The following is a 25366-nucleotide window of genomic DNA, read 5'->3' as shown; positions in this document are numbered from 1 at the left end:
TGTGATTCCCAGCACAAGAATCACTACAGAAACACTCTCCAGTTCCACATACTACTTTCAGCCAAACAAAGACCTCTACAATGCTAAGAACTTCTTTTTTTACCTTGAGAAGCGCAGCACAGAAGGGTTTCAGCAGGCTCTTAGAAAGGACAGTAGAATTGCAGTGACGAAAGCTTCTTGCGATGAAGAGGGATGTCTGTTGCTTGATGGTTGGGTTTTTGTTATCCATCACAGCCAATATATCCTCACTTAGATTTTGTAACGTGGTCTAGAATGGTTGGTTAAAGGATATTAGTTCTGGCGAAACCATGGTCTGCTAAACTTGTTTAAAACACTACTAGCCATGCACTTACAGTCAGGAAGATTGCGTCAATGGCTTCTTGCAATGCTTGTACGACCTGAGGCTTTTTCTCCTTGAACTTCTCTAAGATAGTTGGGACAACCTATAAAAATTGTTACCAAGGTATTAAGAAGTTGAAATTAATGTTTGATTTCCCACTGTGCTCTAGGAGAGTGCACAATAAGGAAACTCCTGTTTGCCCCATACACAGAAAAACAAACACGCTGAACTTGTACTACTTCAAGGAACACTACGCGAGTAGCCTATTCAAGATAGCCCTTTAAAATAAGGTTAAAAATTAAGAAGTCCTCTTATTTTTCATTTAAAAAAGAGGGAAAGCGAGGTGGGGAAGCCTTCCTGTAGATGCTCTTTTTCATCTCACTTTGTTAGAAGTTTAACAGAAGAGTTTCATATTCAAGCAGCAGGAGCCAGTAACAGCCCAGTGCTAACCTCAGATATTCTATTCTACAGATAATAGTTGTATTCTGTGTAGTGACCTGCATACTTACATGACCCGCATACTGTCCAAATTTCTTCCTGAGACCAGTAGCCAGTCCAGCAAGGCATTTGGCAGCCAAAGCAACCAACATTACATTGGTATCCTTTCCAACAACCTGTGGGGGAAGAGGAACATTACAATCCAATAGTCTGAGATCTCAGATTATTTGGATGGGATGTCTAAACAAGCAGAAGCAGTATACCTCTGCAGACTCAGGAGAACCATACTAGACACTGTGTTTCCCCACCCAACCCCTTCTTATACCACCTATATCAATTGCACTCCCACATATTTGAATGTCAGCATTTCTATTCCCATTCCAGCAATTCAAACACTGTCACATGATCAAATCAATCCCATGAATGAACTTTATAATCACACTCTGTGTTAACCAATGAATTATCAAACCTCTTTTTAAATACAGTAATAATGATGCCACATATTTGGCTTGGAAAGGACTATTTGGGTATTAGAGAGGTCCTTGCCTTTTTAAGAGCTTTCACCAAGTCTGCATAGTCTCCAGCTTCAAGTTTGGGATTTTTAACTAGCACTTCCACTGCTTCCAAAGCTTCTTTTCTCTCCTGCCATTTTTTGGCTTCCTGCAATACAAAACATAAAATATATATATACCTTGGTCTTCAGAAATTGTTGCAAATCCTGTAAGATTAACCAGAACACTTGCAGACAGAGCCTTCTTCAGCCATTTGTTTATTACACTGACAGTATAGATTTTTCTATGTGTGTTGAGGGAAAACTTTTACCACCAGCAGACATAGACACAAATAGATGTGCACTGTTTCTGGAAAAACATGTAGCCTTATATATACATGATTTATGTCTATATATATGCATTATTGGACATGATGCGCTTTTGTGCTGAGGCAGCATCTCTGTGTACAGGAGAAGCACCTTCACACACTTGTAGAAACCCAAGATAAACTGAAGCACTTTTATTATTTTCATTCAATGACAGCTCAGGAGTTCCCATCAAATACTTTAATGTCCCTGAACATGAAGCCATTTTAATTAAGACTGCTGAAAAATGAAGCTGTTTTGTAGATACACAGAACATGACAGTTAATTGTGCAAGAAAATGGGGAAGATAGTTTAGTGTCTATGGTTCAGAAAAAAATTTCATTTGTGTATTTATTATTAAGGTTACAGAAGGAATAATGGTTAACTGAATCACCACTTACAATTTTGTCATAGAAATCTTTAGGAAGTTTGGAGAGAATTTCAACAGCTTCCAGAAGTTCATAGGCATCCACTTGTGGAACAGCCTCATCACCATCATCTCCACCTATTGAAAGAATTGTTAGTATATATAGCCAGACATTGTTATTATATATATTTTATCCTCAGCCTTCTTCTCTGACAAGACTCAATATAGCTTAAAGATGATTAAACATCAATAGAATTTTAAAAAAATGTTTAAAACATACGTTATAATATGTTCTAAATACGTTTAAAACATACAAATAATTTCAATAAAAGCAGCATGGCACTAGTCCATGATGGGCTAATTATGTCACCATTTTTTACTTTATTATATGGAAAATAATAAGCTGTGAAGCAGAGTATTAACTCTGCAATCAATGACTTTTCCTAGAGATTGATGTGCATCAACATTTTATGCCAGCTTATGTTTTTTGACCACCTTCATCTGATTCTTAGTCAACAAAGTTATCTACTGTGAAGTCCCAAGTCAACAGTTACCTCCATCTGCATCTCCACCAGCTGCCTGTTGCTGCTCAAACTTTGCTTTCATTTCTTGCTGGGAGCGAAGGAACCGTGACTGCTTGGGAGCTGATACCGGTAGTTTGACCCATTCTTCTTCCAGCTCTTTTAACTGCAAGAATCAAAACACAAAATGTCCTACTGATATGTGTGCATTCCCTTGTCACAAGTAAAACTGTTCCTTAACCTTGCCATAATCCCGAGCTACTGTAGGAAAGCTAGAGCAGAAGATCATTAACACCTCTTCATTACCTAGGTTCAATTTAACCGCTTTTTCACCAAATTAAATTCAGGGAAATTAATTAGTGTGCAGCGGACTCTTAAAACTCTGTCTTAAGGGGAGGGGATTCACAGCAGTATACTTTCACTTAAGACAAGAAAATGACATTCATTATTTGAGAGCTGACAAATTTTGGACCATGTCAAACACAATTCCCAACTCAAGTTATTACTTGCTAACTTGAACATATGAATTACTATCACATCAGTTATGCAACATTTTATCAAGTCTGGCAGCTAACAATGCAGGCATAAGCTAAAAGTGATAAATCTATTATACAATGCTGTAACTTCACTTGAATGTGTGAATTTATCTGCCAGTTTAAAAATAGATAAAAATGTTGAGACAGACTCTAAAAACATGAAGCAAAATATTACATCTGAGATTTCTCATGGAAAATATTAGTTAAACATCAGTTCAAGCTAGGGTATGGTGGGCATTTCTTATTATATAATAAATTTGTAAGCCTGTCATGCTGCAGTTTGTGTAGCTGCTTAAGGCCAATGTAACGACAGAGCAGCAAGCAGGCAAGTTTAAGCAAGAGCTGTTTAAAGAAGGGTGGGAGGAGTTTCAGAGAGTGGTTTGTTTAAAGTTGGGGCAAGCTGTGAGGTGAAGGGAGACGTGGGTGTCCTGTGTGGGGCTTGGCAAAGAGATGGACAAGATGTAAAGAGAAGAGGGGGTGGCCAAGTGTGGGGGTATGGGGTTGGCAGCCCCTAGTACAACAATATTTGCAGTTTTACTTTCCCTAAAACCGAGACCCTACTTCCAAGTATCTCCTTTGCTTACTGGATAACAGTGCTCTTATTTATAAATTGCTCCTCTACTTAAAGGGGGGAATGCCCAATGAAAACACAGATACACCACTGGGGTTCAAATATGCCTGCTCTCTTGCTTTTACTTAGCCACTTCATACTTAGAACATGATCTGGGAGATACTCTACCTTTTGAAGCTTAAAGCTAAAGAAAGGGACATGGTTACCTGGTCACATTAAGCCTCTATGTGAAGTAGCATCTTGTTTGGGAAGGCTCTGCATGAGTTCTGGGTAAACCCCAGCCCTCCCTCATGCTTAGGTTAAAGATTGATTCATTTCCTCCCTTTTGCTCAAGTCAAAAGATCTAACAAAAATATACCCTGATCTACTGGTGGGCGGCTTCTTACACTAAAAATGCTCGAAAACAGTACTTGCCAAGCTTACCTGAACAGAGTTTATATTCTGTAATGGAGGCCTGAGAGCATCCCTTATCCACCGATAGATCTCAACAGCGAGAAGTTTGGCTTCATCTCGAACAGCCTTCTCTCGAGACTCAAAGAGTTTTGGCAACACTTTGATTATTGGCTTCAGTGAGATTATTTTTGAACCAAATTCACTGAAATGCAAGACAAACAAACAAATAAATAATGCACATTGACTCGGTTATTCTTAGGTCCTGCTTGCACATCATGGTAAGCCACTGCCATGGTGTCCTGTGAATGAGCTGTGAACGTGGCTGAATCTCTTCATTGAGCCAGGAGCAACAATCCACAACCACTGGCTTAACGTAATGTGCGAAACAGCACTCATTGTTCCTTCCAAACAAACTGTGTTTGGTAAGCCAAGAACAAGTACTGGTTTGTTTGGAGAAAACTAACAATGAGGGCTGGTTTTCATGTTATACTTAGCCCAAGGTTCATGGTTTGCTGTTCCCAAATTTGACACAGGGAAGAGCAGAATAGGAGTGATTCAACAGCATACACTAGAATGCCACTTTTTAATGGTTCATGACTTACTGTGACATTAGAACACGGCTTATTTAAGTTATTATAATAGAAGAACTATGTATACTAGCTCTTTCATCTGGCAGATCTGTACTGGCAACAATTTCAATCACTGTTAATCTGAGATTACTCATACTAAACTGCCAATATGTAAAACCTTCTCTTAACATTTAATTTGAAAAGTGTGTGAGTCTTTGAATACGATGCACAACACAAGACTAGATGCACTTGCAAGAATTTCTCACACAAATTCAATCCTAACTGTATTTAAGATTGCAGCCTTAAATGCACATAGTTGCTTAAACTGGATTCCCTGCATTCCCCTCTTATGGAATTTCATGTTTGCCTACTTTTGCGTCATACAAACATGGGCAATGGGCTGAATCAATGTCATGTGAGTAAAGTTCTGCTCATGCAATGATTAATTTAGCAGCAGCTACAACACTCCTGCTTATAACTATCAAGTATATATACAATAATTTAGATACCTGGATTATAATCAACTGCTTATTAACAATCTCTGTATCTGAACATATGAATGGTGCAAGACTGAACAGTATTGAAGATGGAAATTAGTTTTTTCCATGGATTCCTTCACTAAAAACACTTTGAAAATGGAGTATTTGTGATTAGACTTGCAATTATTTAATAGACAAAACATAACCAAAGAAGTCAGAGAGGAATTAGAATAGTTATTTAGATGCATCCACAACATGATCAAGTGGGAGCTACCCATTTTTAAAGTCACAAACTACTTTTGAAACCACCATTAAAAAAAAAAGTGACCTGGCCTGCTATATAAGCTAGTATTAAAGTTCAAAGCCATTATGGGCATGTGACACTCTCATGGCTTCTTTGATCCTGGACAAATATTTTTGCTGTCTTTGGCAATTATTTTATTAATTTGAAAGCAGAAACTGTTGAACAACTATGCTACCAGCAGGAATGTTTTTAAGGAAACCATCTGTTAAATTAGATAAATTTCTCTCCCTGGCAGCGCAGTAAGCTACAACAGAGTTCATCAAGAGTCATACAATTCAGTGTATTGCTCTGTTCTAGTAGACTGTTATACAGTGGTGCCCCGCAAGACGAATGCCTCGCAAGACGGAAAACCCGCAAGACGAAAGGGTTTTCCGTTTGCGAGTTGCTTTGCAAGACGAATTTCCCTATGGGCTTGCTTCGCAAGAAGAAAGCCCATAGGGAAATCTCCGGGGACCTCTTTTAAATGCTGGCGGTGGGGAGCAAAGCCTTTCCCCCCCTCCGGCCTTCAGAAGAGGTCCAGGAAGGCCGGTGGGGGCTGAAAGGCTTTGCTCCCCACCGCCAGCATTTTAAAAGCAGTCCGGGATAGCAGGGAAGCGCTTCCCGCTATCCCGGACGGCTTTTGAAGGCAGGCGGGGGGGAGCAAAGACTTTCGCCCCCCCGCCGGCCTTCAGAAGAGGTCCAGGACCTCTTCTGAAGGCCGGCGGGGGGCAAAAGTCTTTGCTCCCCCCTGCCTGCCTTCCCGGGGGCTTTTAAATCGCCCCGGGACAGCGGAGAAGTCCTCCGCTGTCCCGGGGTTTTTTAAAATGCTGGCGGGCGGCAGCGGAGGGTTCGCTACCACCCGCCAGCATTTTAAGATCGCCCCGGACAGCGGAGAAGTCCTCCGCTGTCCCGGGGTTTTTTAAAATGCTGGGGGTGGGAAGAAAAGCCCTTGTCCCCCCCCCCAACCTTCAGAAGAGGTCGGGGGACAGACTGTCCCCAGACCTGGTCTGAAGGCGGTTTCCATAGGAATGCATTGATTGATTTTCAATGCATTCCTATGGGAAACCGTGCTTCGCAAGACGAAAAACTCGCAATAAGAAAAAACTTGCGGAACGAATTAATTTCGTCTTGCGAGGCACCACTGTAATTGCTTCTGTGCACTCTCAGATACCAATACCAAATTCTATTGATCACCACAAACACCCCTCTCCTCACATGGCTGGAATGACCAGCTTCTTCAGATTAACTTACCTTAGTGCTTTCCTCAGTGTTTCTATACATGCAACTATGATCTTGGGGTTCTTGTTGTCCAAGCCTTTCAGAAGCTCTTCTTGTACTATCTCCCCTTTCTCGATTTCAATAAACATAAGACATATGTCTGTGCCAAGCTCCTTGGCTCTAGCTTTAGGCTGATTAAACACTTTATTTACAACTCCAGACACCACTTCTCCTGTTGTTCTTTAAAAAAAGAAAAAGAAGGCAACACTTTTAGGTCACATAAACATTAACCATTCTGTTCCCTGGGGGAATTAAGTTTTGTTTGTTGTATGTACAGGAATGCACTCTACTCCAAACAAATCACAGCTCTAATCTCTATCCATGTTCTTCGGTCTAATGCTGGACTCTTACATATCTTGTTAAATGACCTAAGGCAGCCATTTAAACATTTATTCTGATCACAGACAATTTTCATGTGAAGTGTATCTGAAGTGTCCTTTAATGACTCATTCCAACCCTAAGCAACAGGCAAATAGATCACCCTGAAATATAAGGTTCCCTTGTCATTCAAGAGTACATGTCAAATGTTGGTTTACAGACATGTATATGCATCACTTAATTTTTCTCTGCTTGACCAGCAGCTCTAAGGCTCCCCATAAACCACTTGATGTAAGGCAGCAGCAATGTGATGCTCGCTTAAAAACTGCAACTGGATTTTGTACCCCTTTTAATTCCAAATCTTTGTCTACGATTGAAACTTTTTTTTCTGCTTTTCAAAGTTTACCGAAAAGTAACACTATTGTTAAAAGGTGTGTAAGATACAAATCTGAACACATGCATTTATTACAAAGGAATGAAATTTTGGGTCAATTATGAAAGAGCAACAAAATCTTACAATAGGGAGATTACAAGGAGAATAGGTAAAAAATGAGGTTTTCATAGGAGCATTTCTAGAGTCTCAAGAAAAGTCAGAGTCACTTAATTAATGCTTCCTCTGGTGAATTATTTGCAGCAAGGCAAGAGCTGATAGAGTTCCTTCCTAGAAAATGTGGAGTGAAGGCAAACACCAAGTAACTTACTTTCCTGCTACATGAGCATTTTCAACATAGGCAAGGGCTGCTTCCAATCCTTTCAGTTGAGCAACTGCATTAGAGTCGGTCACAAATTTCTTTACAAGTCCAAGATACTTGGACCATTCTGGGCTCTTCTCATCATCTATCTTCTCAAACAGCTTCAAGGCTTCTTCATAGCCATTTAACCTAGCCTTCCACAACTAGAATAGAAAGATATCAGGAAGATTTCTGCTTAACTTGAACAAGATGTTAACTCTCTAAAAGAATAGTTTTCTCCCTCCCCCCCTTTATTAGAACAATAAAAGCAGCAAGTGAGAACTAGCACCTAAATTTTTTCTATGGCTTCTCACATAACGGACATATTTACTACCAGCCATTTCCATTTTGCTCTGTTAAACATTTATCAGTGACCCCATAAGACAAAAACAAAGTAGCTATTTTTCTATAGCCTCTATAACTGATTTTAAGAGTATTCGTAAAACTGGTCTTCCGTTATGGCTGGAAGCAAAGTCACATGCAATGCAAGTCAGTGAGCAAACTGGTCTCATTTGAGAAGACATGCAGAAGAATATCAAACATTTCAAATAATTATACAAAAAGACCAAACAACTTCTAATAATAATAATAATTTATTTTTATACTCCACCCAAAAGATTAGCGTATACACAAGTCATTTTGAAGTTATCCATTAACAAGTTTGGCAGCTAACATACACACATACTCAATCTTGTCTTAACCTGTGTTACAGTTTAAGACAATCTTCTTACCTTGTGTTCACATTTCTGATCAATGGGTAATTTCATCCATTCACTATCATCCCCCATGGTGCTTTAGTTTCTTGTAAATCAGTAATTCCTAGGTAGGAGGGGGGAAAGTAAAATTAACAGTCACTGGTCATAGTTGCATTTGCAAAATACACACAAACCTCACTTTTTGCTGTCAATAAACGATCAATGCCACCATAAAAGGGCTATAGAAATTACAATGAAATGAGAAAATATATCATTAAGTAATTTGCTGTTCCTTTTTCGGCAGACACAAAAGCAACAGGAATCTTCCTTCAGAATTATATAGATGTAGCAATAATGTTCTGTAGTACGGAACATAGTTAATCGGACTCTCATTCAGTCCCCTTAAGTGCTTTTAATATATTCTGAAACACACCCAACTCTGTGAAATCATTCAAAGGCATATGGAAGTTTACATGGTATAGTAGTATTTTAACATAAATGCCTTTTTCAGAGCTGATACAGTGTCAACTTCATCAGGTCAATAATGTATTTCTAAATGCCAAATTCAACTAATGATGCACAATACAGAGCAAGTTATTAAGCCACTAAATTAACTGCACTTTTAATCCCGACAACCAGCATTTTCCAGACTGCAGAAGCACCTCTACCTTCCTACAGCCTGTTCTATTTCCTGTCTGCACCACTAAAGTCTTGTTATTCACTTGCTGATATGCAATCCCACAACCCTCTGTCACCTAATTCAACACAGCTGCACCAACATGCCCTCATCCCATATTAACCCTAGAGTCAAGTGATTATTGCTGCACCATAACCAAATGGGCTACTATCAACTGGTGGAAATTTATCACAACAGCTCCTGACAAGGGACAACAAGTCTGTGGTGCCCCAAAGAATATATTTAAAAAGCTTTTTTATGCAAGACTGTGGAAGAGAAACAGAATTTTAAGCAACTTTGAGTGATCTTACTGGTGTATTCCCCCCCCCCCATTCCTGTGTATAGAAAAAATACACAAGGAAATCCAAATTCAGCAACTACTTTCAAACCACATTGGAGCTGGAGGAGGCCCCAGGATGACTTCCAAAGACCATTCAGCAGTGGAAAAACCTCTCATCTTCCAAAGAGAACATGCTTAACCAAAACACCATACACCTATTACCAGTTTAATCTAACTTTTGTGGCCAGGTTGAAAGGAGAGGTTAAGCTGGTAAAATAAGTCAACTATTTACACAGAATTACTTCACTGAAGCCACAGTAGGTTGAGATTGCCTTACCTAATATTAATTATGGACAGGAAGCCGAGCACCACCCAATAATTTCAATACCTGTTCCAACACCTCCTACACATTCTGTATAACGTCTGAACTAATGTATAAAATATTAAATAATGCAGAAAACATTTCAAGGTTCTCCAGAATAGTTACAAAGAGGTCATTTTTATTCATGTAAAAGAAAGAGTTGGAATGTATTTGAAGGCTATCTGGTCCAACTAGTATAAATAAGATTTTCTTATATTAACAATAAGGTATAGACACACTGGTAAGATGACAAGTAAAGCCTAGAAGATTCAGGCATGCCGAAATCTACTCAAGGAGGCAAAAAGGTAATAGCATCACCAGCAAACTTGGGGAAACAGCATCTACTTTATTGATAGTATACTAAATTAAAAGAAAAAAATGTCAGCTTTGTATAATGTTACATTATTTTATTTTTTTATAGAATAGCCTTTGAGTTACCTCAAATGGGAACAAGTATCCATTTCCAACTATGAGGCAAATTCCCCAAAGCACTTCAGGATTGTGTATGTAGCTGTTTAAGAATCACAGGCATCCCAATTATTGGTTTTGCTACAGAAGTGTACTCCCACTGTCAGTTATTACAGAAGGGATTACAAGATAGTCATTGATATTCAGCACCTAATATATACAACCTTCACAGAATTCTTTTATTTTCCCTTATCACATTTTTACTCCTCGTCCTTCTCTTGGTATAATTTTCTTATAAAGCAAAATAAAAATTCAATAGTAGTATTTTATTGAAATGGTTAACAATAACATTAATACCAGTAGACCATAAGCACTGAAACTATAAGGCTCTTTGTGTCAGTTGTTAAATGTTAAAGAATGCAGGTGCAATTCTCTTTCCAAACAGTCAAAAATAAAGGACAAGCTTCAGGCTCCTAATTTAATAAGTTATGTAGGACAATCCCTCACACTGGCAACTAAAACTATGGCAGAAAATGCTTACCAGGTCCCTAAAAACTGTATAAAGAGCAAGTGCACTTATGAGATTTTAACAGTGAACCAGGCACTAAAATGCCATACAAAACAGGACAACGACTGTCAACGTTAACAATAATTTTAAAAGCATATAGCTTGTTTGCAATAAACTAGTCATTAATCCAAGTTTCCAAATGTGAGGTAGTTTCCTTACATGTCATGTAGAAAAGCTACTCGTCTCTTATACTTTACTATATTTAAATATAGTACTAAGATTTTAAGTGAAGCACTGCAGTACCTGCAAAAAATATGATTTTTTTAAAAAAAACAATATTTTGTGGTCCTTTGCTATTTCAACAATACAAACGATGCTTTTAAAGTAGTTTTCCCCCCACTACCAACTTGAGTATTTTCCTCGCCTGTTGGCCTTAGATGGAAGCAGTCAGCTCCCTTTATGAGAAGAAAGCTAATGTCAGTGTTCAAGTGCTCAAAAAGGATATGGTTGGTTAAACTGGGATGCCCTCTAGTGTTGTTCTGGTTTCCAATTCCTTTCTGGGCCACCTTGAACAGGTTTACCTGCTCTCACAACCACAGTCTTTCCCCTTGGAAAGACTCAAAATAGGTTAGGATGGTGCAAGACTCTTTTCCTTTGCACTCCCTGACCAAACTGCCTCTGGATGCTTTCCTGCATTTGCCATAGAAGCAGCTTATGTTGCAGCTGGGGTAGCGTCAAAACCATGCAGTCAGCTGTCCCACATCACTTCTGTCCTGGTAATGTTTATCTCAAGCTGGGAAGATCATGCTGCTGCATAAACAGGCAGCATTTGTTCAGCAGATCCCAGACATCAGTAGGGGCAAATCACAGTCGTGCACCCACCCACCCAACGATCAACATGGCATGAAGCAGGCATTTTATGAATCAGCTATTGCTACAACTCAATGAGCATACATGACATCTTAGAGCTTCATAAGCGCCCCTACCCCCGCTTAAAATAGACAATGGCTCTATTAAAATGTCATGCATTCAATCTTCAGTGGCTTGGAAGTAATGCCTTGTTAATAGTCATAGGCCCCTTGATTTTGAAAAAAGAAAACTGACGTGAGAGAGGGGAGCAAATGAACCCACAGCACATGAACGGAGATATGAACAGAGCCAGTGAGGAAGACAGAAGAAAAGGAGGGAGAACCAAAGGTAGCTCAGGATAGATGTGTTTAATTGCAGTACACACTGTGATTGCTACTTTTGAACTGATACTTGGATCACTGCCACTGTTGTCATTACTCCGTAAGTTACTATTGTTTTGCTGCAACCAAGGAAAAGCTTTGCTCAAGATCTCATTTAGAAGCAAAACCTCAGATTAATTTTTAATAAAACTTTCCTTTCCAATTCTATTTGCAAAACTTCACCTGTAGCTACCCAATGCTTAAAAGATGAAGCAACTGAAGATCAAATCTGTTCATTCAGCTTGCCCTTCTTTTTTTGCTTTTTATGGGGAACTCACATCTAATCTTATAATTATTCTATGACATTAGCTAGGCAGAGGAATTGTAATTTGTTCTGGACCACCTAGCAAGTATGGTGAGCCAAGAGTTTATTACCCAGTGCATTCTACTGTTTAACATTGTGATGGACCTCCACCATCACCCACAGCAAGACTTGGCACAAAGATTCATCTATCAAACAACAACACAACCAAGCCATCTCAAAATGTTACTTTTCACAGAAGCTGCTTTGAGGACACAAATGATAAAAGCTTTCTAATATCAGAATTGTACAGAATTGATTGTGTTTTAAATACACAATGTGACTTTGAAGTATCTAATTGCAATCCTACATACAGCTATTCCAGAGTACACCACACTGAAATCCGTAAGATTTATTTTAAAGAAAACATCTTCAGATTGAGCTAAAGATATCAGATTGAGCTAAATGATCCAGCACCTTTATGACTTCTCAATTTCAACAGGATTAACAGACATGCTTAACTTTTTCCTACTTTCAGACAATGGGGACTTAAAAGTGCTTAAATTTGACTGCATCATTTGAAATATTTTACAGTATAGCAGTTGCTGTTTCAAATATAAAACAACAACAATAATAATTTTTATTATTTATTATTTATAACCTGCCCATCTGGCTGGGTTTCCCCAGCTACTCTGGGCAGCTTCCAACAAAAGATTAAAATACAATTCATCAAATATTAAAAATTTCCCTAAACAGGGCTGCCTTCAGATGTCTTCTAAAAGAAAACAGCCAATCAAAAAAAACTGGGGAGAGAGAACAAATGAACTGAGCACTCCAACAAAGTAATCATGTTTTCAGAAGCCAGAAACACAGTGCTTGATTAGGGTTCCTCTCAGAATTTAATAAATGGTAGGATTTTGATGATTTGGGTGTGTGAAGAGAGAAATACAATCTGCAGATCAATTCCTGGACTAGCCTATGCTAAACAACCTGGCCAAGCTAGGGCCTTTAAGAAACAATAGAGAGTCTTTGAGGAACTGTCCTTTCCCCCCACCCCAGGTGAACAGGGGATTTGGAAGGTTGCCAGCAAAACAATGTTTGAGGTGACAGGAAAAGGGAGTCTGGTAGTAAGGGGTTCTGGGAAGGAGGATGAAGAAGGGTTGGGAGCCTTTTTTGGACAGGCTGCTTGAGAAAATTACTGGGAGAGATGCTGTGGGGTACAAGCCCCTCTTGAAATGACCATGCTGTAAGATCTGGACTCCCTCAATGCAGATTGAAGGTGTAAATGAATGAATAACCCATATTTCTTAAAGCTACAACAGTCTCTGCTGTGTCTCAATCCCCATGGGCTTTTGCCACCACCCAGCAGAGAGAGTGGGAGGCACCCAGCTTTGTAACAGTCTTAATAAAATTGAAGCATGGGGTAGTGAGACTTACTTCTGGATAAACATTATAGAATTCTGCTATAACTCTAGGAACTGCTTGTTGTCAAAGGTAAAGGTAAAGGGACCCCTGACCATTAGGTCCAGTCGTGGTCGACTCTGGGGTTGCGGCGCTCATCTCGCTTTATTGGCCAAGGGAGTCGGCGTACGCTTCCTGGTCATGTGGCCAGCATGACTAAGCCGCTTCTGGCGAACCAAAACAGCGCACGGAAACGCCGTTTACCTTCCCGCCAGAGCAGTATCTATTTATCTACTTGCACTTTGACGTGCTTTCGAACTGTTAGGTTGGCAAGAGCAGGGACCGAGCAACCGGAGCTCACCCCGTCGCGGGGATTCGAACCACCGACCTTCTGATCGGCAAGTCCTAGGCTCTGTGGTTTAACCCACAGCGCCACAAGCCTTTTAAAATATTGTTTAGTACCATTTTCAAAAACTTGTACTGTAATCCCCCAAAAATAATTCCTCAATTTTTGTACCAAATTGGGATACAATACATCCCTGGAAGTCTTTTTTATGAAGAGGAGCGCAAGAAAAGAACACTCCCACCACTTGCAGAAGCAAGGCAAGTTGTTTACACAACAAGAGAGCCAGCAGAGAATCCTTATGCTGAGACAGGACCACTTGCCTCTATTCACTGCCACTCTGCTTACTGAGTTTTTCCACAACTTATTTTAAATCACATTTCCTTCCAAATAAGAGTTGTTCTACCTGACTGCATCTGCATTCAGGAGCTGTTACATGGAAATATTCTAGGTAGGCTCTATGACGAAGTCCTGGAAACAGGGTGGGGAGCCCATGGTCCTTCAGATGGTGTTGAACAATGCCACCTATCATCCACAACCATTTATGGTACAATGCTAGTTGGGAGTCCCATTAGTTCCCCAACTCTGTTCTAGTGAAACCTAATATAGGTCCTCCACGAGTACCTCTTATTTTCTAAAATCTAATTAATGCTGTAGAGCCCTGCATCTTCCCCTAGTATTTACATGCATGTGTGAATGTCACTGACATGGAGGCAAGATAACACTTTTTTTATTCAAGAAATCATTTTTTTAATTAAAAAAATGCTCTGCAAAGCACCACAGATACAAAAAGCTTAAAATAAGTTTGCTTAGGCTGTGGCCTTCCAGATGTTGGATTCCAGTTGACCAGTCAGGGATGATTAACATATTTATACCCCACTTTTTAATATGTATCTCACAGCTGTTTACAAGAAAGAGCAAAACATACAACAGAATGAATTTAACGCTTAAGTTACAACATCAGAACGTAGAAAACATTAGAACAATTTCATAACACAAGGACTTCCTGAAAAACCTTTTAAACCAGGGATCTCAAACAGGGATAGTGCCTGCTTGATTTCTAGTGGGAGTTGTAGTCCAACATCTGGAGAGTCAAAAATTAAGCATCCTTGGTTTAAATTTCAAAGAATGAAAATTCCTACGAAGCATAAAAAGCAAGCACCCTGAAATAGGGCCAGCGTTGTTGTTGTGAACATTCAGAGTAGAACAGCATAACATAACACCTCCGTTCAAAATGCTCAAGCGCTCGATGTTGGGGATTCCTGACACAGGCCTTCTTCATTCAATACAATCTCGCGCCCATGCCACCCCACCTCACCACAGCGTCTTCCAAGCACATACAGGGGAATCTCAAAAGATGATCCGAATCCTTTACCTGTCAAGGATCCCCTTTCTGTCCCAGATCACATTGCCGGTCTAGACCTACAACGCACGTCCCCTTCCCCTGCGACAGGAATTGCCGAAGGCTCCCCAGACACCGTTTCCCGCTCTATGCCCAGCAGGGCCACATTTCCCCAGTTACTGCAGCTCGGAGCCAGTCGACATCTACAACCACCAGCACAACAAATCGGCCGCCGCCGCTCGCCAGCCGGACCGACCGACCGAGAGACGCTGCTCGGTACAACTTGGCCACCCAATGCAGCGGGGCAGCAGGCCGCTCCCCCGGCATTGTTTATGACAGTCGCCCGCCCCAGCTGGCCTTCACCCTGGGGATTTAGGCCTCGCCACCAGTGCCGCCGCCCTACCTTGCAGCGGGCGCCGGACAACGTCGCCTTCCCCCAGGCCGGACTAGGCCGGACTCTCGCTTGCCCAGCAACCGCGGCCCGGCTTAGCAGCAGGAGCGGGCGGAGAGCTGCATCTCCGACCGGCAGAGAAGGAGGCGCCTCCCCAAAGGGCGGGGCTCGTCGCAGCCGGCGACACCAACCTCCGCCTCCCGCCGCACCTGAGCGAAGGGCCTTCCCCGGGCCATGTGACAAACAAAGGCAGGGATCCCCGCCCTGGACAGACCATGCGTGCACTCCGCCCCTTCGCTCTCCCCCACCCCCGATCAGAGAGGCAGAGCGCTTCTACGGAGGCTTCCGCGCCGCGGAGGGTCCCCACCCTAAACCAGTTCGCAAGCCTTTTTGATTCCCTTTCTGTCGCAGACGGGTTCTCAAGCTGAAAAAGAGGCCTGGCCAGGAAGGCCAGTCGTCCACTTATGTTCAGACTAGCTAGCTTGACGGGTCGTGCTCCTGAAGAGGCTTCCGCGTATCTTAAGTCTTGCTGATCCCGCGGGGCTAGGAACCCGACGGTATGTACAGGGTTGTGTTTATGTGTGATCTCTGTACTAGGGACCGTAAATTGAACCTGTTAAAAATAGTGGTCCGAAACAGAATCCGCAAGCATACGTTTAATTGCGAAAAGAACTACTCTGCCTCCAACTGCTTTCGAATAAACATTTTTTGTAACATTGCGCTGGTAAGCCAAAATAAGTGGCCTTTGAAAAATGTCCAGAGACCCATCTCCCTAAGAAGAACCAACTACAACGTCTTGCCTTATAGAAGCTGTTCAAAGTGCAACAACTTTCCTCAAATTTACAATTCTGTTCAGGAGACACCTTTAACTGCTCAGCGTTCTGTATGCTACTCAATGCTTTGTTAGAATCACGTGTTTTATATAAGCATCAAAGCTTGGTTTTCCTGCCTTCTTACAATCACCTAACCTCAAAGGAACATAATGAAAGGTGCATACAAACACATCAGTATGCTGAAATGCTTTCCACCTACAATAGTAAAATGAAGCTCATAATCCTAATACCAGTCAAGGATAAATACTGCAACAACCACTTAATTTGCACGTGCCATTTCACAGCTTTAATAGACAGTACTACAGAAATCAGCAACTAGGTCATTGTCAGAGAAATTAGGTAAGCTCTACCCTTTATGGCTGCAAATGTCTGCAATACCCTACAGCAAGGGGAAAGCACCTCAAACAAGATTTTTTTTTTTTAAATACAAGTCGAGAAAAATAGGAACATGTTAATGTATCCAAACCTTAGCACGTTTCCATGCTTCTGAAATGCATTCAAGTTCTGTGTAACCATAATTCCCCTTTTAACAAGAACTTACCAGGTGGAAACAAAGTTAATAAACAAATCAATATCCACAAAGTTGAAGGAAACAGCATTTACCACAGCAAAAACAATCATTCATTCTGCTGGAATTCTCTATGTGACTGTCAAACCTGAGAGAACAGGGTTCAAATCTCCACTAAACCATGAAGCTCACTGGGCAACATTGGGCTTGTGTCATATACCTCACAGGGTTGTTGAGAAGATAAAAAGGGGGTGAATCATGCACACTGCCTTGAGTTTCTAAGTGGAAATGCTTGTAGTAAATAAATACATACATAAAGCTAGTAATAGGTTTTTTTGGGGGGAGTGTCTATTGGTGATTGTCATTAACACTGATAATCTTCGCTGCATTAAGCAGTTGGTTCCTTACCTCTCCAGCCCCAATCTGGCCACAGCGATCCACACAACAGTCACCTCCAGGCTTGACTACTGTAATTCGCTCTACGCGGGGCTGCCCTTGAAACTGTCCCACAAACTCCAGCGGGTGCAGAATGCTGCAGCGAGGCTCCTCATGGGGTCCCTGCCATGGGAGCATATTCACCCAGTGCTTTACCAGCTGCACTGGCTTCCGATGGAGTATAGGGTCAGGTTCAAGGTGCTGGGTTTGACCTTTAAAGCCCTTTGTGGCTTAGGGCCCTCGTATTTATGGGACCACCTCTCCTGGTATGCCCCGCAGAGGACCTTAAGGTCCATGAATAACCATTGTGTAGAGCAGTGTTTCCCAACCGGTGTTCCGCGGCACACTACTGTGCCGTCAGACATTGGCTGGTGTGCCGTGGGAGGGAGGCGGGCGAGTCGGGCGGTGAGAGGCGGCGGCGGCGAGGATCCGCGTCGAGCCGGGGGCGGCTCCGCGGTGGTGGTGCCGAGCGGCGGGGCAGCGCGTGCAAAAGGGAGGAGCGCGAGAGAGCGGAGGAGGAGGAGGCCGGAATGTCCGGGCAGCAGCAGCAACAACAGCAGCAGCAACTCCCGGCGACGGCTCCTCAAGCCCCGCCGCCGCCCCCTCCTCCGCCCGCTATCGCCGCCGCCACCACAACAGCCGCCGCCGCCTCAGTTGCCGCCGTCCCTCAGTCCCTCGCTCTGCTGCCTCCTCCCACCCCCAAAGCTTGGAGGTTCCCCGGCAAGGGGGAGGGAAAAAACTTTCACTTTCGTGCGTCCCTCCCGGCGTGACGCTGCGCGCTGACGTCACGGGGCGGGGCTTTAATGGTGGTGTGCCGTGAGATTTTTTTTCAGTAAACAGGTGTGCCGTTGCCCAAAAAAGTTTGGGAAACACTGGTGTAGAGGTCCCAGGCCCTAAGGAAGTCAGACTATCCTCCACCAGGGCCAGGGCCTTTTCAGTGATGGCTTCGACCTGGTGGAATGCTCTGTCCCATGACACTAGGGCCCTACAGGATTTAATCTCCTTCCGCCGGGCCTGTAAACAGAGCTATTCCACCTGGCCTTTAATTTGAACTCAGCCTGATCTTTTATTTCCCTTCTCTTCCCCCCTCCCCCCTTTTTATGAAGATTACCCTTTCTGGGACCCTACCGCTAATTCTCCCCTGGCCTCCTCGCTGGCCCAAGTACAGTAGTACCTCGGATTAAGAATTTAATTCGTTCCGGAGGTCCGTCCTTAACCTGAAACTGTTCTTAACCTGAGGTACCAATTTAGCTAATGGGGCCTCCCGCTGCGGAGTCTGTAACCTGAAGCATCTGTAACCCGAGGTACCACTGTAGGTCTAATTTAGCCATCTACCCCTGGTGACTATCTAATTCTTATTGGATGGATTTCCCTCAAATTGATTTTTGAACTTTGAATTTTATTGTTATTCATGTTTTTATACTGTATTTTATGCTGCTTTTATGTTGTATTACAATTAAGTGTTTTTAATTTGTTGCTAGTCACCCTGAGCCAGGGTTTCTGAACCGGGAAGAGCAAGGTATAAATAAAAACTTATTATTTATTATTATTATTAAATCATTACACTATGAGCAAGAAATTTCACATACACCAACACAATATTCTTAAACAGAAATAATTCCTTTGACATTTGTGTGTGGCACAATACAAAACAATAATGATTAAAATGATGAAGCCCAACCCTGCAAAACCATAAACAGAATAGAGCATGACGTAATTACAGTCTGCAGAATAATATTCCAGTACATATTCACATTTTTGCTTCATCCAGAAAAAAATGTTTTCACTGTATTTGCAACCAAATTCAGATGAAACATTTTCAAACAGTAATTGGTAACCTACTTGTAAGCACTAGAAGTATAACACAGTATCTGTATTCAGAGATTAAAAGGAAATGCCTCAGGTCTAGACCCACAAAGCTATTCAAGATTCTCTGTTCATTATCCTAAATGATGAAAGAGGTACCCACCAGTAGACTGCAGGAGACTTGAATAAATGTTATTACTAGACCATAAAGAAGCTGCTGTTAGAAACAATGGAGTCTCTAAGTGTGCAGTAGCAATAGTGGGTAAAAATGTCAAAGTAAGACATTTTGAAGTTGTAACATGTTCTAGAGATTGTTAAAAGAACAAGCATGTTCTGAAATAGAAGATCCATTATGTTCTATGGACTTTCCAAGTTCTGGAATAAAGTGCACTTAGCAACCATGATGAAAGCTACTTTCAGAACAGGGCAGGTGCCTAGGGAAAGGGTCAGTGCAGATATAACATTTTAATAGCTTATCCTCTTTATAAGTAGTTACCAATATTGCAGAGCCAAATTATCTCCAATATAAAGATGTCAGTATAAAATATGTAAGTGCACAGATGCCTAGGATTAATCCAATCCTCCTTGGGGCATAGATGCTGGCATTTAAACATACCTCTCCTTCTACAAAAGGAATATTGCCTTCCCTGGTCAAGAGAGAAGTCAAATGAAGATATACTGCATAAACAAGTAATACTTCCAGGTATCTTAAACTGAAGGACCTCAAGGTCTTAATTATGAAACTTTTTTTAGGGGAGGGGATCAGGGTCAGCTTTCCAGAGGCATCAGGAAGGGGGGTATTGGACTCATAGTACATGGATCTTTGGATATGATCCAGCAAGACTTTTTGAATGGGGTACCTCTTAGGTGTGTGATTATATGTAAGTATTATTGCCCACAATAAGCATTAATGTGCATCTCACTTTGTAGAAGGCACTAACAATGCCCATCAAACCACTCATACCTATAGGTATATAAACATTCTAAGCATAGAAACCCTAGCAAATGGCTAGGATGTAAGGCCCACTGGAGGAAAAATCCTTCACAGAATAGTTCCTAAGTGTCTCTACTACACTAGAACCAGCTCCAGGTTTGATAGGCCCATAAACTTGCTGTCTAGGGGACCCCTCACCATAAGGCTCACTGTCTTCTTCACCCTCTTGTGTTGGAGGGTAGGGAATGGAGGTTGTTCCTTGTTTGCCACTTCTATCACCAATAGCTCACCTGAACAAACTGACAGCAACAACATTCAACGACTGCCAAGAAAGGAAAGGCTGTTGGTACTGCGGACTGTCAATGCTGCTCATTAGTGCACCAGAGCAAGTGAACACCAATGGTTTCTGGGAACGGCAACTGCTGATGTGAGCTCCTCTGCCCACTTCTCCCTAAAAGCAGCTACTGACATCACTGGTTCACAGTGGTGACAGCTGCCCTAGCATTCATCACTGCTCCCTATGTCATGGGTGAGCAAAGAGCCATCAGGGGTTCCTCTACTCCTCTGGGAAGCCCCTACCCAGGGCTAGATTCTTCTGGCAACTGCCATGGCCTCAGGAGAGCCCACTACCAACCACAACCTGTCTGTAGAAGTATCCATCATAGTAGCATGATTGGGTCCTCCTGAAGGTATTAACGTTCTACTCCTCTTCCCCTCTAGATACATGTAACATTGTGAACACCAATGCTTGTTATAGCCTCTCTTCATCCCTCAGTGAAGCAGATAGGAACGTCTGGTGTCTGTTTGTCAACTCACACATGCAGCAAGCAAGCAGCACCAGTGGAAAGGGAGAGGACAGACAAGCAGGTCCTGTTTCTAGTCATGTGTCACTCACCCTATCGGGCAAGTGAGCTAGCAGCAATGGCAGCAGAGAGTGGTATGGTGTCTACAATTGCTCACTCAACTGCCTTCTCTCCTTCACTAGAAGAGCAGTAGTGGAGCATCTGCTTTGCCTGCAGAAAGTCCCAGGGGTTCACCTGCCTGAACCCCTATAAAGTTGCTCCCAGTCAGGGCAAACAAGATTAAGCTAGATGAACCAGTGACCTGACTCAATACAAGAGCCTTTTGTATATTCATAGTAGCGACTGGTACTACCTGCTTGCTCAAGTGGGCAACTGGAAGCAAGCAAAATTCTACCCCCTGCCCCGTGCCTAACCTTTGGGAGGGGAGATGCAAGTGAGTGAGTTTGCTTAGTGAAGCATGGGGCTTCCACCGGACAGCAAGTTGCTGAGCCCCCGCCCCCAACCTGCAGCCCTCAGCAGCGCATGCCCACACGCAGAAAGAGATGACTCGAGCGGGAAGCCCTGTTCCGCTGTGCGCCTCAGAGAGAGTACAGAGAAGCGCGGGCTCGTGTTACAGGCGATGCCGAGATCGGTGGAGGGCCTTCCGTAGCTGCTGCTATTATTACTTAATAAATTTGTATGCCGCCCTTCATCGGTAGATCTCGGCGAGGTTCACAACATAAAAAACACAGGATAAAAAAACACACACAAAATGCTTAACAAAAACCAAGAACAAACGCAAACCAATAACCCTCCTTCCCCTCAAGAGCAGCGGGGTGGGGGGGATGGAGCTGTGTTGTGAAGCCCATCCTGAGGAACAGCACCTAGAGGACCAGAATGGCAGTAAGGACGAGGCGGAGCCCGGCCGCCTCAGAGCAACGGCCTTTCTCGGAGCTCCGCGCCCCGGCCGTCCTCGCCCAAGCCCCGCTTTCCATGCCCCTGCTGAGGCCCCCCTCTCATGCAGGCGGCGGGTACTCACCTAGGCCGCGACCGGCCAGTCGGTAAGGCAAACCTCGGGCCGCTCCTCAAGTGGGTTTGAAATCACCGACGCAGGCCACACCTCCCAATATCCTCGTTCTCCATTGGCCGCCGCTATGCCCGCCCTTGCCCCCAATCTGACACTCCATTGGGCGGTTTGAATCCGGCCCTGCGCCTGAGTCCCTACCGGGGGGGGGGGGCTGCCTTCAGCTGCAACTCGCCTCGCGGGCGCTGCCCCTCGGCCGTTTGTTTCCCCAGCGACGCCGGCTCGGCTTGGAGCAGGTGCCGCCGCCGCCGCCAGCCGAGAGGGAGACGTCCAGAGCTTCGCGGAAGTTCTCGTGCTCAACCGCTTTCTGCTTGGAGAGTCCAGAGACGAAGTGGCGGAGGAGGAAGCCAAGGCGCTCTTCCGCTCTGTTTAGTTTCTAAAATGGGAGCTGGATAAAAGCCTCGCAGCTACCTTAGAATGTCCTTTTCATCGCTGCTAGGCTTTTCATAGCTGCGTGACAGGCAGATGTTCGTATGGTGCGTTTTCTGGCATGGAAATGGTGCAACAGAGAAAGCTCCCCGCCCCTCACTTACGGATTTACATACATAAGCTAAACAAGCTATAGCTTAGGGCCCCACTCTCTTGGGGACCCCAAAAAATGTAAAGGGGAAAAAACCTGGATGTACATTTCCAAAATATAAGATAAAAAACAAATAAAATAAAACCTACATACAGCAACAGTGTTTTGTGTTGTGTAGGCTCCTATGATGTAAGTAATGGGCCCCCAATCATTTTAAGTCAGAGCTTAATAATTATTTCACTATTAATATACTTAATTGTATTTCACTAATAATATACTTCTTAATTGTTCAACAGCTACTTTAATATTTTGTTACGTGCAAATAGCTTTAGATACCTATTGGGTCCATAAATTACCATATAGCATATATTCAACACAAAAAAAACAGCGGCAATTTATTGTTGACAAAGGACAGCTGGACATATAAAGGGCCCCATTACCTTCATTAGCTTAGGGCCTCATCAAACCTAAATCCAGCCCTGTGCGTGACAGGCAGATGTTCGGATGGTGTATTTTCTGGCATGGAGATGGTGCAATGGATAAAGCTCCCTGCCCCCTTGTGTTTCTGCCTGTTGTGCATTTGCTAAAAGGCACAGGGGTTTTGGGAGGAAGCTGGGTGGTGCTTGGTTGTTGTCTTAGTAATGAGGGCAAAGGCCTTCTTGATTATTATTTAAATAGTTAAAGCTTACTCTCACAACATTTCACAGATAAAAATAGGGGCACTTTGTGTGCCAAGCCCCAGATAGGAGAGGAGTCTGTCCGCGCAGAGGGCATAACCAAGTAGACTGGTAAGACAAGCATAATTCAGACCATAAACATTTCACCAGCAGAAGCTAATTCAATGCAACAAACAACCACTTTAAGAGACTAACAGGCACTATTGGAAGTTTGGACAGAAGAGGGTTAAAAGGAATTGGAGACTGCCTTAATAATCCTGGCACGGTTGCTAGTACCTTTCTTTGTCAATGTGCATCTGCATATTTGGATATAATCATAAATACTACAAAATGGTAATGAGTCTCCAGTAAAGTATTCTAAATGGAATTAAACTTGGGTAAGCACCAGACCTTTGGAAACTTCACTGCTCCGAGAACTACTACTACTGTACTGTTAAATCAATTGGAAATGGAAGATGCCATTCCACAACTAGAGAGTCAAATTAATCCCAGTTAACACAGAAAGTCAAAGAGAGGTTTAATACAGGATTCGGAAAATAATCACAACTTTTTACTATACCATGGAAACAAAATGAAAGTGTGTTAATATATAAGATCTGTCATGATTTGAAGACATCTTAAAGCAGGGCTGAAAAAAAGTATTTTGAAATTTTAAGCAGCAATGGAATTTATTTTTAGGGAACTCTCCCCACCGCCTGCTCTGAAAGCACAAAGCCATATTTATAATCTGCATTAATTATTGTGAAAACAAAATACACCTTGTTTATTGTATTTCCTCCAAAATTAATTTAAGTCATAAGATGTTTCCTCTTTTTCTGAACCGTTTAGACACAGTACTGAGATGTTGAGTGCATGACAAGTGTGTCAGCCTTGTTTGCAGGTTTACTCAGAAGTAGGTCCCACTGGGTTCAATGGAGTTTACTGCCAAGTCTGCATAGAACTACTGCTTTGGGTGCCCCCCCCCCCAATTTTAGTTCACAGCTTTCCCAAATCCCTACACTCAAAAGTTGGAGGCATCACTTACTAATCTCTCATTAGTTCAGTCACATGTGGCTCTGTTCAGCTGTCTTTCCTTCTCTGTTCAGTCCCCCTTCCCTTATTCCTTTATAGAACTGCTGTGTCATGCATGCATGAACACTCACATTCAAAATGCAACGTGTGCAGAGCAAGGGAATAAATGGAAAAAGCGGTGGGGTATGGGAGAGAAGTGAACCTGGTGGAATCTACACAAATATAAAAATCGTTTTGAAAATGTGTTTTTTTAATGCGTTTTTTAAAAATATATTGAATTTTCCATAAGGCTCACCATCGCCTTACAAGATATCACATTGTATATTGCACTGAAAACGTTTTATTTGCAGCTGTATAGCTGAGTCCTGGGGACAGGAGAGTTTACACCTCGCACTCCGCTGCTGCCCAGTTATGCGTAGGCAGAAAGGAAGCAGAAGGTATTGCTGTATCAATGCATAAACATAATTTTCGAGGCAATCACTCCCATTGGCGCTGCTTCTCTTTTGTTTACATCCATTATTTTAAAAATAAGACATGCCATCTTTATTAAGAGATCTTTTAATGGGAAATAAATTTTGGAAAAAGATATGTAAAGTAGATTCTGAGTATGTGCTTCAACAAGAACCTTCTACAGTAGCTCTATAAAAGAGAAATCAACCACATCATATTGTCGGACTCCCCACTCCCCCATTAGACTCAGCCAGCATGGCTAATGGCCAGTCAGGGATGTTGGGAGGTGTAATTCAACATCACCTGGATGGTCGAAGTGAGCAATTTCTGCTATAAAACACCGTGGAATACTCTTATTGCACCCGCTCAGTTCTCGCCACTTTTGCCCAGTCTTTCAAGAGCACTCCTTTCCGCCGCCTTCTGTCAGGCTAGCAGCTTTGAGTGACGGCGCAAGATGACCAATGGAAGCTTCGCAGATGACATTTTCCTAGATTCGAGCAGCCAATCAATAGACGAGCGGAGAAGTCCATTTTCTCCCTGCGTATTTTAAGCAGAGCAGCTGGATTGACGCCGCCTCTGCCGTCTCCGTCACAACAATGACGATCAGGACAGAATAATAAGATCAGGGCGGACAGGTTCTTTCGTCCTGACTCATGACGTTGTCAGGGGCCATGCTTTTCTTATTCTTGCTTCACCTTCCCTTCCTGAAGGGGTGGATACCAAAGACCTTTTTAAAAAGCCCACAACTGTAGGCAGCCACGTTGTTTCATT

At 42.6% G+C, this 25366-nt stretch overlaps 1 protein-coding gene and 1 long non-coding RNA gene across 5 annotated transcripts in view; one reads left to right on the top strand and one right to left on the bottom strand.

Annotated features, from left to right (window-relative positions):
• Positions 1–8499, bottom strand: part of CKAP5 (cytoskeleton associated protein 5) — a 46498-nt gene extending 37999 nt beyond the window's left edge. For all 4 annotated transcript variants that reach the window (XM_028726689.2, XM_028726698.2, XM_028726707.2 and 1 more), the window contains exons 1-10: positions 8412–8499; positions 7651–7844; positions 6605–6811; positions 4053–4224; positions 2556–2688; positions 2036–2139; positions 1325–1438; positions 850–954; positions 354–443; positions 104–268 (exon numbers count right to left, since the gene is read on the bottom strand). In XM_028726689.2, the coding sequence (XP_028582522.2) occupies positions 104–268; positions 354–443; positions 850–954; positions 1325–1438; positions 2036–2139; positions 2556–2688; positions 4053–4224; positions 6605–6811; positions 7651–7844; positions 8412–8468 (1341 nt within the window). In that variant the 5' untranslated portion in view covers positions 8469–8499. The remainder of the gene's footprint in view (positions 1–103; positions 269–353; positions 444–849; positions 955–1324; positions 1439–2035; positions 2140–2555; positions 2689–4052; positions 4225–6604; positions 6812–7650; positions 7845–8411) is intronic.
• Positions 8412–21954, top strand: LOC144327803 (uncharacterized). The gene is made up of 2 exons (XR_013392939.1): positions 8412–8503; positions 21897–21954. It is a non-coding gene; the product is annotated as an uncharacterized LOC144327803 (long non-coding RNA).
• Positions 21955–25366: the final 3412 nt, after the last annotated feature.

This window comes from Podarcis muralis, chromosome 1, assembly GCF_964188315.1.
Source record: "Podarcis muralis chromosome 1, rPodMur119.hap1.1, whole genome shotgun sequence".
NCBI classification, from domain to species: domain Eukaryota; kingdom Metazoa; phylum Chordata; class Lepidosauria; order Squamata; family Lacertidae; genus Podarcis; species Podarcis muralis.
The sequence above is the reverse complement of the archived record's forward strand: the minus strand, read 5'-3'. Positions and strand labels throughout refer to the sequence as shown.